The 15,785-nt window shown below is 41.8% G+C and overlaps 1 protein-coding gene across 3 annotated transcripts in view; it reads right to left on the bottom strand.

The window, feature by feature from the left end:
- Window positions 1–399: 399 nt before the first annotated feature.
- UPF2 (UPF2 regulator of nonsense mediated mRNA decay) overlaps window positions 400–15,785 on the bottom strand; it is a 95,630-nt gene continuing 80,244 nt past the window's right edge. For 2 of the 3 annotated variants that reach the window (XM_007129288.3, XM_007129291.4), the window contains exons 19-22: window positions 13,094–13,261; window positions 8,574–8,715; window positions 6,927–7,047; window positions 400–1,666 (exon numbers count right to left, since the gene is read on the bottom strand). In XM_007129288.3, the coding sequence (XP_007129350.1) occupies window positions 1,657–1,666; window positions 6,927–7,047; window positions 8,574–8,715; window positions 13,094–13,261 (441 nt within the window). In that variant the 3' untranslated portion in view covers window positions 400–1,656. Of the gene's footprint in view, window positions 1,667–6,922; window positions 7,048–8,573; window positions 8,716–13,093; window positions 13,262–15,785 lie in introns of those variants that run through there. The other variant, XM_055087832.1, reaches the window with a different exon arrangement.

Here is a 15,785-nt window from a genome sequence, read left to right as displayed (position 1 = left end):
TTCCCTTCTGAACCGCCTGCCTTACAGAGGCGTTTATCAGCCCCACGGCACACACGTGGGTAAGATCATAAACACCAACCCAGGCTAGACTGTGCTGTGCCAGCATTTTCCATCATAACCAGCTTCAAGCCTGTTCTAAAAATGTTTATTCTATTGGACTCCACTGGCTACTTTTTGTACTGACCCCAAAGGTAAGCTAACTCAGGAACCCAGGAAAACAATGCAAATAACAGATGCTAAAGGGAGAGCAACAATACTAGAGAAATGCTAAAGAAATCGTCTCTGAGACTATTTTATAAAGAATAGTGATGACTGTGGAAGATACTGATTTACCCATTTAATAGGTTTCCAAAACCCAAACCAAATAAAACACAACCACACCAAATCTAAATTACAACACTTTATTGCAGCATCGGCAAAGGTCAGATTTCTGAAGCTGGTGAAGATCGGGCAGCATTTCCATGTGAAATGTTACAACTTTACAAGTTTTGTTTCTTATTTAATTCTACATGCAGAAACTAAAACATGGTAAAAGAAAAAATGCAAAATAGCTAGAAAAAAAGATGTAATCAAGTTGTAGCATACAGATGTGCTCTTCAACTAAATTGACTATGCCTATTGGAAAGCAAACGAAAGACAACTATCCTAATAAATTAACAGATTGCCAGAAACAGACTAAGAATGCTCATTTCTACTTAGTGGGGGGAAAACAAAACAAAACAAAAGAAAAACAAAAGCAAAATAAAAGCTCTACTGTTTCCATACTTTGTTTAGAGACAGAGGCTGTAAACCCATGAAGGTCAACACAATCTCCGGATCCCCTTCTCGCTGTCCTTCGTCCATCTTCTGTGACATCTGCCTGGCACGCTGTCTGTTTTCAATGATACTTACAATGGGCTCAACTATCCCTGTTCTTAGGCTGGTGTCAGACTCCCCTAAGCCATCTGGGTACATGCTTTGTACACTAATCGTCTTCACATTTTCTTTTTACCCTAATAGGCAATGTTACATTACTGACTCTGTTGAATAAAACTGATTTTTCTCCCTCATCCCTTGTTCCTCTTGAAACAAATTCCTAAACAAAAGCCTTCCTGGTGGATTATCTGGTATTTGGATATCTTTCATCATTTTGTTGTCCTGCATGTAAGTTTTCACTAGAAGATTTTACTGCTTGCTCTATACTTTGCTACTATAGTCCTGGAGCCCCCAAATTTATCTTCTTCCAACTTGGGATGTTCAATTCAGAGACACTGTAACTCAAATCAAGTTTAAACTCAAGTTCATTTCCCCCATACCATTACCATTACAACCGTTTCTTCTTCGGCTCAATCATCTCACTGACGCTCTTCTTGGTGTAACTGCTCAGGAATCAAGTCAACCATCTCATTTCTTGACTGCATTCTCAAGAGAAGATGAACCCTCACGTGATTTCCATTACAAAAGGCCTTTTCTGCCTTATCTGGAAGCGTCGGCTTGTTCCGGTGTTGGCAGAGGCTGCTGTTTCTGCCTCATGGCCCCAGCCTGTCCCAGGTTTAGATTCGCAACTCTCTAGACCGACATGCTGAGATGTGTCCACTGCTCTCATTCAATTGCTGGAGGACTCCACTATCCACAACATCAGATACAGGACCTAATGAAATGACACGTGCTGCTGGATCAACGTCTCCTAGAGGCACAAACAGGGCAATGTTAAAGAACCAGGACTGAGGACGACCCTCCAGCAAGAAAAGGCCCCTAAAAAAGGCCCCAGCCACTATTCACTGATGTCTGCAGACAAGTCAGTGCTTTTTAAAGAGCACACAAACTCCTACTGGACTAAGACACAACAGGGGGCAGAGGGGCACTAAAAAGAGCAATTCTGATGCTGATCAGAAGGGGGTGGTCCCAGTAGCTCTCCTGTAACTACTTTCTACGATGCTGAAAATTCATGGTTTGTGTCATGGTTGAACGGTGTACCCTCCAAATTCACATGTTGAAGTCTAACCGCAGTACCTCAGAATGTGACCTTATTTGAAGACAGGGTCACTGCAGATGTAATTTGTTAAGACGAGGCCAGAATGGAGTAGGATGGGCCCCTGATCCAGTGTGACTGTGTCCTCGTAACAGGAGGAAACCCAGACACAGACAAACACCCTGGGAGAACGTCACGTGAAAATGGAAGGCATGGGTCAGATGGTGCTGTGGAAGCCAGGGGATGCCACAGATTGCTGGCAAAGCACCAGAAGCCAGGAGGGAGCCTGGAGCAGATTCTCCTCTCGGCCTCAGAAGGAACCATCCCGGCCCTGACCTTGGATTTCGGCCTCCATAAGTGTGAGGCAAACCGTTCTGTTGTTTAAGTCACAAAGTTTATCATGCTTTCTTTTGGCAGCTCTAGCAAACTCATACAAGTTGTCTCTCACAAGGCAAGTTGCATTAGCAAGAAACTTTCAAAGAATAAAATGCAAATACGGAAAAGTCTATCTTCAGCTGGATACATCCGTAAGTCGTGCAGAACTGAACTGAATGGGAAAAGGTCAGTAGAAGAAGTATTCTCTGAGAGAAAGAAATAGTCTCTCCCCTGATGTCAAGACAAAGCAATGGTCTAAAACAGAACACTTTAGATAAACGCAATGAATGACAGGAAAAGCGTTCACAGTCTTTGATAAATAAGACCCACTTATTATAACCCACTGCTACTCAGAGTGTGGTCCACACTCCAGCAGCTTTGACATCACCTGGGAGCTTGTTAGAAACTAATCAGAACCAGCAGTTTAACAAGAGTCAGGATGGTTAAAATAGGTATTTTAAAGTTTGAGGAGCGCTGGTATAATCCACACAAATTTATAGCATATAAACCGTATTAGTATTAACACTTGCCAAAGACGCTGAGTTTCACCGTTTATTCAACACTCACAGGGTAGAAAGCAACCCTGTCCTGCACTACGGAACACCTTGGTAATTGTGTTACTTAGAGTGCTACTGCCATTTTAACTCATTATAAGCAAATGCTTACTCCTTGTTAGAGCATTCCTGCTCAGGGAGAAGGACTGAAATTTTAACTTACAGCCCTATTTCACTCCTGATTATAAAATATAAAAATCATTATAATTAATGTCTGGGAGCCTTATCAAAATCTACAGGTAATAAAAACTTAAAACTGCTTTAATAACCAGTTTCCAAGTAAATTTCCCTTTATTTGACATATAATGTCAACAATTTAATAACTTTTTAAAAAAAGAACTAGCCAGGTTAAGAGTCAAATTGAAAACAGTTTCTCAGACCTCACTCACAGAACCTGCCTCTGCCTCTTTCTGCAGGACTTCAGCACGCAGACACCCGAGGACCACGGCTCTAGATGCACAGGTTCCTACTGAGTCTGGCCCAGTGTTAAAAATAGAAGAAAATAAAGAGGAGCCAAACTACCAAACGACACCACCCATCACCTAACGTTCCTCCACATGACTACATTTCTTCACTTAAGTTTTAAAAATAGCAAAGAACCTTTGGTACTTGAAAGGCTCAAAAACTCACTTTTACACATTTGCTTGTTCCTCTACAATGTTCATCCGAACCTGCATTTTAAGAGCACTGGCTTTGAGAAGACTATAAAACCATAAGACTTTACAGAGGGCCATTTTCAAGAGTGTTGGACAAGTTAGGATTTTTTTTTTCCAAGTCATTATTTTAGGAAGAGATTTAAAATAGGTAAAGCCAAGTAGCTCAAGAGTTGGGAGTCTCACAAAATCAGGAAAACAAAAGGGAATGAGGGTGCTAGGGAGCATAACACAGGAAGAAAGTTTATTAAATGACTAAGCACAGATTTTTTTGAAGACCCTCTGTCCATTCAACAAATATTTACTGGGCATCTACTACGTGGCAGGCACCAAGACCTATGGAGGAGATAACACGGAAAGCAAGACAAGGCTTCACGTCTGCCCTGAGTCTTCAGTCTCCTGGGGGATGGAGACAAGCTAGCAGGTGACGAAGCACAACAAGGTCTGGGGAAACACAGTGAGCCGGGGCAGCAGGGTCAGGCTCCCGAGTTTCAAGGGGAGACCTGACGGAGGAGCAGGAGTTATCTGGGGAAGAGCCCGAAAGGGTTCCAAACAGAGGGAGGCAAAAAAGGGCATAACTAGAAGAGCTAAAAGGCCAGCTGGGTGGAAGTAGGGGAAAAAAAAGCAAGAGGTAAAGCCAGTAAGGGGAGTGCACCCCCATCACGCAGGGTCGTGTTAACCAAGTGAGGAGTTGGGACTTTATCCCACAAGCCACGAGGAGCCACTGAAGAGTTTAAGCACGAGAGGTCACTACTGGTCAGACGGCAGGTTTGCACTTGAGAAAGAACACTGTGGGGAGAGGAGAGAGGATGCGTTGGAAGGGGTTGAAATTGGAGACTGAGAAGCATATCTGGAGGCTGCAGGCAGTAATCCAGATGAGAGGTGACAGTAGCTTGATCTAGGATCTCCGTGGCGGAGGTGGAATAAACAGGGCCAGTGTGAGAAAGCCATTTACCAGTAGAATCAGAGTATTTGTTAATTAACTACACAGAGAGACTGATGGAGAGGGAAGAGTCAAAAACAAAACCTCCTTTTCTAGTTTGGACAACTGCGAGGGCAGAGCTTCCGTTCACTGGGCTAGAGAACAGAGGAGGGGAGAGGATGGGGCGGGGACACGCTGAAGTCGAAGTTCCCGGGAGACGTCTAGGTGGTTGTTCAGAAGACAGCAGGCGCACGGTCAGAAACCAGAGTGGAGGCTTGGGCTGGAGACCCAGCTGGTACCGGAGCCACGGGAGGGGACACCTCCTGTGAGAGCGCTCGGTGTAAGCGAGGAGGGCCAAGGACCAGCCTGAGGGGCACGGGTGTTTCCAGGAGGAGGCAAGGCCATCCCGGAGTCAGGAGACAAGCAGAGGAGGCAGGGAGGGAAGAAGAAGACCAGAAAGGACAGCAGAGCCACAGAGGTCACGGGAAGAGAGTGTGCCAACAGAAGAGGGGGGCCCATGTGCACAGCGCTCCGAGACAGCCACCCAGATGGCTGAACGGAGCACTGAGGTGGCCCGGGCCAAGGCCAAGGTATCAGGGAAGGGGCGGGGAGGCAGATGTACAGTGAGCGCGAGGTGAGAGCGAGCCAGCATGGCCAGTTCCAAGTCTGGCTGCCTGCAGGGCTGGAGGGAGGGAAGGAAATCAGAAAGGTAACAAAGAACTTTGAAAAACGACCGAGTAACTGGTAGCAAACTAAGAAAGGCACACCTCTGTGTTCATATACACAACTATAGCAGCATGTTTAAGTTGATACATCTGCTTTCCCATATTTTTATTCCATACTCCTTGAGAAATGCTTGGTGCTTAGACTCTCCATCAGTGATTTTTTAAATAAATACATGACTAGGGGAGAATTAGCGGTCAAGTTCCTGGACCTGGTTTCTCCACTGGACTATAAGCCTGAGAGTAAAGACTCTGTCTTCTACTTCTGAATTTGCCATAGTGCAGGACTGAACCCATGGAAGGTACTGGATGAAATGTAAGCGGAGGGAGCAAATCCTACTGCAAATAGTAATTATGTAGCAAATGTCATATTTATTGATTCTGTAAAGTCACCCAAACATTGAAAAATTAGGAAACGATGCTACAGTTACAATATCTAAACTGAGAAAGGATTAGGGATTAACAGAAACAATGCTGTTCAGAGACGTTAGGCTGCAATACATCCGGTGAAGTTGATGAAAAATGTCAAGATAAGAAAGAGGGAGCAGACATTACCAAGAACACAATGGTATATATTTAAAGCTACTCTAAGAAAATGTAAAAGGAGAAAACTATAATTTCCATGGCCTCTTTCTTAACCTAGCCGGTTCCACATCTTAGCACAATAAAAGGTATTATTAAAGGACTTTAATGAAGGTCAGGTAATAACCTAATATCTTATGCCTACTGTATATCATCTGTAACGTGGATTTCTAAAAAAAAAATTACACTCAAGAGCTGTTAAAAAACAGATCCCTAAACTGTCAATGACAAACCAATTTCCTAAATTGCAATTTGATTAGAGTTGTCTGAGCATAGAGTTCAAAGAAAAATGTTACCAGGAACACAAATATACTTAGTGAGTAAAGACACAGGCTGGAACATCTGCATTTTCTCCAATGCTACTACTCTCCTCAGTGGACCATTTCTCTACCCCAGCACTCTTTTCCACACCTGCTCGCCTGTCTCCAACAACAAGGTGACAACATTTGAGGGCTGCTGTAGAGCCTCAGTCTAAATACTAATACCCCAAGGAAGACCAGTAAGAGCACAAAGCCTATGTCACTTTTGATAATAACCCAAACACAAGATAGAAAACAAAGTTGATAGGTACGGGTCTTTAGATCAGATCTCAGCAAAACTTTCAACAACTTTAAAAAAAAGATGAGTGAGGTCTTAGGCAATATCTTCTATATGAAATACCTTACAGAGTTTTAATTATTTCACATTAAGCAACTCAAGTTTAAGAAGAACTGGCATAGATCCCAGCAGGATATTTTATAAGTTAAAAACAAACAAACTATCTCAAAACAAACTCAATCTGCATGACTGAAAGTCTAGTAACAGGTTTCAAGTTTTTGTAAACATTATGATTACATAACACTGGCTGGAGAGATTCTAACAAAAAGCCTGTGACTTCTCTCAAACTAATCTATAACTAGTCCTCAAAAGAGGAAACTAAAAAATCCAAAGAAGTCCACTCAGAAAAAGTGAAAGCCAAGATTGGTCTGGCTGAAATTAAGATTAAAAAACAAACAAACAAACTATTTTATAAATAGGTTTTCTTTACTCAAATATCTACAACTCAAAGACTTTTCTATTTTGCTAATCATTGGGCCTTGACCATTAGGTATAATCCAGAACTATCTAATTTGCTCACATGGACACCATGAAAAATAGCTAAGGCAGAAATAAGAGAGACCGTCCTACCTCCCACCAGTCTTAAAGATTAGATCTGCATTAGGCGCTCCCTTTGGATGTTGGTAACGAGGCCGCCGCTCCCGATTGGTGTTTGCTGGAGCTGGGCGCTGGGCAAGAGACTGCAGCATTTCTGGAATTAGGAGCAAAACAGAAAAGGCATTTAACGTTGGTAAATGTACTCCCAAGAAGCAAATAAAACCCTACGGAGATCAAGTTTATTAGTCCTGTCAGGTAGCTGACTAAAGAAAAATAACCATTATATGGACTAAAATGATTACGAAGTACAAGAAGAGCAATCAAGAGAGGAGACATGCTCTTGATTGTTCATCCAGCGCTCCCTTTACAGTCAATGTGGCCACAACGTTAAGTGTCGTGAGGCAGTGAAACAGCGTAAGAAGCAGTTTAGTACAACAGCTATCCGCACGGCGTTTGGAGCCAGGTAATATTAGCTCAAATCCCAGCTCTGCCACATACTAGCTACGTGACTTCTGGGTCAGTTTCCCTAAATGTAAAATGGGAATAATAATAAGCACTTATCTCATAGAATTGTTGTGAGGATTAAGTGATTTTATAAAGTACATAAGTGTCCGGCCATAGTAAGCACTTACACTGAGTGTTACCTACCATTATTTATTATTAAGAACATTGGGTATCAACTGAACTGGAAGAGAAGATTCTAGAAGTGGGATTTAACGATAGAAACCTGGGACTTCCCTGGTGGTCCAGTGGTTAAGACTCCATGCTTCCACTGTAGGAGGCACGGGTTCGATCCCTGGTCGGGGAACTAAGACCCCACATGCCACAAAGCATGGCCAAAAAAAAAAATTAATTAACAACAAAAAAAGATAGAAAACCAACTATTTATTTATACAACAATCTCTTGCACAAAAAGCAGTCTGTGAGTATAGCACTATATAGACAGCCATGTTATGGCTCTAAAATCTGGATGCCAGGGGAATGACAAAAGGCTGACTTATGAAGTGTCAGTGGACTCTATGTAAAGTTCCAGTTAATCCAAGTGTGCTGGGTATGTCTGCATAAAACTGGAATCCTAACTTGATGCCCGCAAATCTGAAGGAACAGAGGGTCCTCGAGACCAGGATTCTCAAGTAGACAAAAGAAATGACATTTGTTGAATAATAATTTGCTCACAGTTGACTGGCAGCATGAGGCAATTAAAACTTAGTATTATATCACTTGCAAACATAGCTCTAACAGTATAGAACCTAACTGAATTATGGGGGAAGCAAAATATGACAAAAATTACATTAGTGTTACTTTACAAAATAAGTGAGAGAAAAATGAAGACAGAATGGAATATAAAAAACAATCAGGGCTTCCCTGGTGGCGCAGTGGTTGAGAGTCCGCCTGCCGATGCAGGGGACGCGGGTTCGTGCCCCGGACCGGGAGGATCCCACATGACGCGGAGCGGCTGGGCCCGTGAGCCATGGCCGCTGAGCCTGCGCGTCCGGGGCCTGTGCTCCGCAACGGGAGAGGCCACAACAGTGAGAGGCCCGTGTACCACAAAAAAAAAAAAATCAACTTCTCAGGCTAAATATATACAAACATGACACGAAAAAGTGCAGAATAAAAGCTTTGATGTTCTGTACTTTAAAAGCCCAAATTTCCACTTCCATCCTGAAAAAGATTTGATACCTTGATAATCTTCTTGTTCTTGCCGTTCATTGATATCTAGTGTGAGCTTTTTCATTCTCATCCTCTCTTCCTGTTCTGCCTGTTGCTGGTTCCAATGATTTGCAGCAAGTTGGGAAGACATGGGTACATTAAGGATCTTAAACTGAGAAAAAAAATAATAAAGAAATCACAAATGGCTGGAAAAAATCAGAGAAAAAAAAGATTTCAAATAATTAGTAAGTAGAATTAAATGAGTTTAGAAAATTAATCATCTTTCCTTCCTTAATAGGTCAATAAAGACAGCATCATCTAAGAACGTAAACAGACAACAGTGTTACTCTACTAGAGACAAACCCATTAGGGCTGGATGGGAAGTGGAAGGCCATCAAGTTCAACCTCCAGGAAAAGCAGACGTTCCTCTTTTCTGCACCCTGTTTGGGAGCACACATCTAAGCAACAGGGGATCATTTTCCACTGTACAGACCTTATTACATATGGCTAACTATCAGAAAGGGTTTTAAACAGCAAGCTGTAATCTGCACCCTTTTCATTTCTACCCTCTGGAATCAGTTCTGCCCTCTTGAACTATACAGTCTAGTCCACCTTCAGGCTTAACAGACCTTCATATTCCAAAGATAGCTGTGACACTGGAAAAGAGAAAGAGTTAAGCAACTGACCAATGAGATCTATTTCTCTATTATGGGGGACAGTTCTTATCTATGGATTGGTTTGTTTTTAGCAGGATGTCCCTGTTTCAGGACTGTTAACAAGTATTAAACTATAATAGATATATTGTGCATTTGTTTAAAACAATCAAAAAGTTCTTTAAAACATTACATAATGGCTCTATTACATTAAAACTTTTGCTTTAATGATCAAAACATTTTATTTCAATTCATTATTCTAATTCAGACATTTAAATATAGAAAGAAACTATCAACAGTATTATCCTTTCTTTTCAACTACTTACTTCATTGGTGCAAATTTTTCTTTTCCTACTGACTACAGAAGAAAGTTATTTCTGGGCACAAATCTGGTGCACAAAGAGATCTTTCACTTAAAAACTAAAGATTCCTATAAGGCTACACATTTCACATTTCTAAAAAACCCATTGCACCAGAAGGGCCAACACCCAAAAGTCAAATAAAGAAATAAAAATCAGAACAAAATATACTTTCTTCTTCAGACCACAAAATAACAGTGATGTTTCTTCAAATAATGTTCCTAAAGTTGAACATTTTCCAAAATTCCAAATAATGTTTATGAGTTGAAAATTTACTTAATAACCAAGTACTCTGAGCTCTCGTTTCATGTTTGCTAACATTTTAAAAATAAAGTTCAATAAAAATGTTTCCTTAAACAAAATTTCACATTTTAAGAAATAAGGACTTCACTCCTCATTCTGAAGCTATATAGGTTACACACTATATAATCTATCCACTTTGAACCAAAAATATTTCTTCTAAAACACAGACATACGGTCCTATGTTGACCCATACAATTTAGAATTCAGGACAGCTGAAATGAATTTACTTTTCAAAGCTCCAAAGTTTCTGAAGGTAGGTTTTAATTTTATGCCTACACGTTCTGAAAAGATCAAATGGGGTGTGCAAATTCACAGGTATAGTGAATTTTCATGTGTGCCTCAGAAAAGGGAGGGACGAATGAAGAAAACTGATTATTTACTGTTGTATAATTTGATCTTCACAGAAAGATATTCTTAAGGTTCCTTTTAAATAAGAAAAGTCAAGGCTCAAGAAGTGTGCCAGTGTAGTACAAATGTTCAGGAGCTGTATGGGAATAGGAACCAAGGCCTACCGAACTGACGTTGCCACGTACTGCCCTTCACAATTAAAAAAAAAACAAACAAACTTCCTTTTTGTGCCAAGAAATCTGGTGATGAGGGGAGAGCTAGGGAGTGGAAAGGGGAAGCTGAGAGCTTTTAAAGAAAAAGAAAATGAATCAGACCTAAAAGTGATGACTGAAATAGAAAAGTCTACTCAGAGTACTAAGTCATCCCTAGAAAAGAAAAGAAAAGAAAAGCAAAAACTCTGGGCTTTGAGAATCCTTGTAACCATGGTGAACTAGCAGTTCCAAATGCTGAGAAGAGCAATTTTACAAAGATCTCACTCCAACACCAAGTTTAGGGTCTTGATCAAAAACAAACCCTTATTTTTCTAGGGACTGGGTGGAGGATGAGGGAGAGGGGAAATGTGAGGGCTCATCTCTGGCCTGAGGGTGAGAACGGGGGGGAACTTTCCTAAAAACTTGATAACCCTAGAACCTGCGATGGAGGAAAGTCCTATTGACTAGAAAGGAATTAGGAAGACAGTGTCTGAAAAAGATACAGCAGTGCTCGGAATCGAAGTCAAAGTTAACTATTTAAACATGACTCATGATGGAAACCCTGTTCCCAGCCCTCCATTCCGTGATCCTAACTGGTATTCAGTTTTCATATCTCAAGATTTATTTGCACTATAGCAAAATAATGGTTTACTGTACAACTTTGATCTTTTGAGTAACAAGAAATTACCTGACCAAAGCAGAGATAAAAAATTAAGGTAGGCATCATCTCCTGGAGGCTGTGTTGGGAGGGAGGAAACAGAACATCCCTGCCCTCCCAGAGAACACCTCATTCCCGGTCTTCTCCAGTCACCCCTGCAGCAGCTGTCTCCCTCTCATCGCCTCCTCACCACCAGGTCTCTTCTATCCTCTTATCTTGCTTTATCTTCCAACACAGCACTGTCTCCAACCTGACATTATTTCTTTATTGTTGCCTCTCAATACTAGAATGAAAGCTCCCAAGAGAGGAGGGACTTGGTTGACTCCTGCATTTCTGCACATGCAACAGTACCTGGTATGTGGCAAGTCAACAATAAGTATCTGTTAAATGACTATTTAAATGAATGGGGGATAAGCTTGTCTGTGATAAGCTGTGGTAGCCACTGTTATTTCAAAGACACTTCCATTAATTATAAGATGCACCATTATTTTACATACCACTAAAACAGAAAAAAATGCTGTCAATTATCCCAAGAGTCCACCAACTCTAAGAGGCGGCTTGATTTCAGAAATATTAAGGTGTGGAATTTTTTTTACAGAACTGGTAATATATGATGTATCCTAGAGTTGTGTCTGAGAGCCAGGCTCTATTTTTTCAGGGCACTTTTCGCTATCTGCAAATATATTATGCTGTCTCTCTCCCTCAGCTGGGTTGTGCATTCACGAGGCCAGGGGCTGCATCTTGTTCATCACTGTAGCCTCACACTTAGGATGGTATTTGGCACACAGTAGACAATTAACATTTGATGAGTGAATGTATGAATCAAAGTGATAGCTTAGTAGTCGGGGAAATGATTTTGAGGGCCATCTGTGAGATAAGGGAAAGAAGGAAGAGGTAATTTAAGGAGAATGGAGAAGGATCAGGGGTCAGAAAACAATGATTTTTGGTTTTTTCCCAAGAGAAATCTCGGCAAGTGAGCATTTTCTTGAGATTATCTGCCCTCACCCTCCTTTCCTTTCCCACCCTGAGCTTACACATGAAACCCTTCTACTGAAAGTCAAGGTATTTATATCTTCTAACAAATACATGTGATTTAAATTTTGTTTTAATTTATTTATTTATCTGGCTGCATCAGGTCTTCATTGCGGCACGCAGGATCTTCGTTGAGGCATGCAGGATCTTTCGTTGTGGCACATGGGCTTCTCTCTAGTCGTGGCATGTGGATTTTTTCCCTTCTCTAGTTGTGGCGCACAGGCTCCAGGGCTCATGGGCTCTGTAGTTGTGGCGTGCGGGCTCCAGAGCACATGGGCTCTGTAGTTTGCGGCATGCAGGCTCTCTAGTTGAGGCGCTCGGGCTTAGTTGCTCCGCAGCATGTGGGATCTTAGTTCCCCGACCAGGGATCGAACCTGTGTCCCCTGCACTGCAAGGCAGATTCTTCACCTCTGGACCACCAGGGAAGTCCCTGATTTAAATTTTAAATGTCCTTTCCATTAAAAAATGTCCATTCCATAGAAGTCAGATGTGTCATCTGTACACATAATAGATAAAATATTTCTACCACTGAATATTTATTTATTTATTGGCTGTGTTGGGTCTTCATTGTTGCATGCAGGCTTTCTCTAGTTGTGGCGAGCAGGGGCTACTCTTCATTGCGGTGCGCGGGCTTCTCATTGAGGTGGCTTCTCTTGTTGCAGAGCACGGGCTCTAGGTAAGTGGGCTTCAGTAGTTGCAGCACACAGGCTCAGTAGTTGTGGCTTGCGGGCTCTAGAGCACAGGCTCAGTAGTTGTGGCGCACGGGCTTAGTTGCTCCACGGCATGTGGGATCTTCCCGGACCAGGGCTCGAACCCATGTCCCCTGCATTGGCAGGCGGATTCTTAACCACTGGACCACCAGGGAAGCCCCTATCACTGAATACTTTAAATGGTTCCAGTCTTTCCCCTTGTAAGCAAAAGGTAATTTAGAACCTATAAAACAAAGTTACTGCTTACAGTTGATAACTAACAACCAACTGTGAATACACGGCAGACAGATTCTTACCTGCTGTTTATTGCCTTTTCTGGTTAACATGACAAACGGCATTGTATCTGCAGACTCTGCCTCTCCCTCCCCACCACCGAGTGGGGGCCCTTTCCTCAGCTGGCTTTTGAGATGCAAGGGAATGGCAACATCAAGTTGGTGCACTTTAACAGATTCGCCACTTCGTTGCTTAAAGACAGAAATGAAAAAATGTAAATAGCCCAATACATTGCAAACAATTCATTCAGTGCTATATTCCTTAGAGCAAACACTAGAGCCAAGTCATCTTTCTGAAACCACAGAGTCATCCCCCACCTCCAAACCCTTACACACGCCTTGGAAGAACCATATGATTTGGCTCTTATTGATGGCTCCAGGCTCTCGCAAGCTCAAACAAACAATGCTGTAGGTTCTACTGTTTCCCTGTTCCTTGAGTGCACTTGTCCTCTCATTCACACTCACAGCACACATCTTCCTTTGTAGTTATCATAGGCCATAACTGCCTGCTTATCCATGAGATGTCCCACCTGACTGATGGGGTTCATCACTGAACCCTTTCCCTGGCATTCTGTGGTGGTGCTTTACACACAGCAGGTGCCCAATTAATATTTAAGAGTGAATGGAATCTATTAATGTTCAGATTAACTTCCTGCTTATTAATATCAATTATTTTTAGCATTCACACTGGATTTATCAACCAATTATTTAAACAAACCTTCACCAATGACTTACTACATGTTAGGCTTGGAGATGCTAATATTAAAAAGATAGTCTTGGGGCTTCCCTGGTGGCGCAGTGGTTGAGAGTCCGCCTGCCGATGCAGGGAACATGGGTTCGTGCCCCGGTCCGGGAAGATCCCACATGCCGCGGAGCAGCTGAGCCCGTGAGCCATGGCCGCTGAGCCTGTGCGTCCGGAGCCTGTGCTCCCCAATGGGAGAGGCCACAACAGTGAGAGGCCCGTGTACCACAAAAAAAAAAAAAAAAAAAAAAAGATAGTCTCTACCCTCAAAGAGCTCATAAACTTGTTAAGTAAGAGAGAGAAATAAATTAATTACGATTCATCTGGGTTGTGTATAATGTGTGTTGGGGATGGAGTGACCACATAGGCCTAGCTGAGAGTGGGTGGGTGCTGAGATTTCACAAAAGGTTGAATGAAAATGGGACATTTGAGAACATTAAGACTTCACATGACTTCTTCCAAGCAGATGGTAAAGAGCAGTTTGGGGGATATGGAGGGAATTTAGGCAGGGGAAGAATAGGTGCAAAAGCAAGGGTGTGGAACAGCAGGTGCATTTAGGGAACTGCAAATAATTTTCTAAGTCTGATGAATGAAGCACGAATGAGAAAAGAGCGGAACATGACTCTTCAAAGCTAAGAAGGTAACGCCAAAAGGCCATGAAGGTGTTAAAACTGCTTAACTGCTATTGAAATAGTCTTTTGATATAGGTGCCATGTATGCAAGAGACTTGCAAATCAAGCAAAATGGTAATAAAGGTGTAAGGTTTTATTGTTTTGATTTCTAAGTTCCAATTTCTTAGAATTTCCTTAAAGTTCTCCCAGGTTCATAAGATTTATAAAGACTTTTTATCAATACTTAAAGTTTGAAAGAATCATGTTAGATGAATCTTGATTTGTAAATTATCTTTCTTTCCTGATAACAAAATTAACATACTCTCTTCGTAAACTATTTCAATACAAAAATATATTACCGGGCTTCCCTGGTGGCGCAGTGGTTAAGAATCTGCCTGCCAGGCAGGGGAAAATGGGTTCGAGCCCTGGTCTGGGAAGATCGCACATGCCGCAGAGCAACTAAACCTGTGCACCACAACTACTCAGCCTGTGCTCTAGAGCCTGCAAGCCACAGCTACTGAGCCCACGTGCCGAAACTACTGAAGCCTGCGCGCCTACAGCCAGTGCTCCACGACAAGAGAAGCCACCGCAATGAGAAGCCCACGCACCGCAACGAAGAGTAGCCCCCGCTCGCTGCAACTAAAGAAAGCCTGCGCACAGCAAAGACCCAACGCAGCCAAAAATAAAATTAATTAATTAAAAAAAAATATATATATATATATACATATTACCAAGTGCGTCCATACCAATCCCTCCAGCTACCTCTCTCAGCCCGACTCCAAGATGCAACAACTATTAACAATGGGTCATGTCCTTCCAGATTTTTTCTTGCATATATATACATATATAAACATATACTATATACACATATAAACAGGAGCAACCATGATGCATATTATTCTATACTAAACATACACGTTTTTCTTCTTTTTGATTCAATATCTTGGGCATCTAGTTGAATATATACAGAGCTAATTATAGGGGTGTGTCCTATTTATTTTATTGGTCCTCTATTGACAGACAGCTTAGACTTTTTTTTCTATTACAATGTCACATCTTTATGACATTATATTTAACTTCATGCACTTGAGAGACTATTATTAAGGGTACATTCTTAGATCAAATGGCATGCCCATCTGACAGGTTTACCAAATTTTCTCTAAAAGACACTGGACTCATTTACACTTACCAAATATGATGTTTGCCCACACTTAACCACAATAGATACTGCCACTTTTTAAATCTTAATATCTGATGATCTGATAAAAAAGCGCTTCTTAGTTTGCTTATCTTTTTCTTTTTTTTTTTTTTTTTTTTTTGTGGTACGCGGGCCTCTCACTGTTGTGGCCTCTCCCGTTGCGGA

This window comes from Physeter macrocephalus, chromosome 11 (genome assembly GCF_002837175.3).
Source record: "Physeter macrocephalus isolate SW-GA chromosome 11, ASM283717v5, whole genome shotgun sequence".
NCBI lineage: Eukaryota > Metazoa > Chordata > Mammalia > Artiodactyla > Physeteridae > Physeter > Physeter macrocephalus.
The sequence above is the reverse complement of the archived record's forward strand: the minus strand, read 5'-3'. Positions and strand labels throughout refer to the sequence as shown.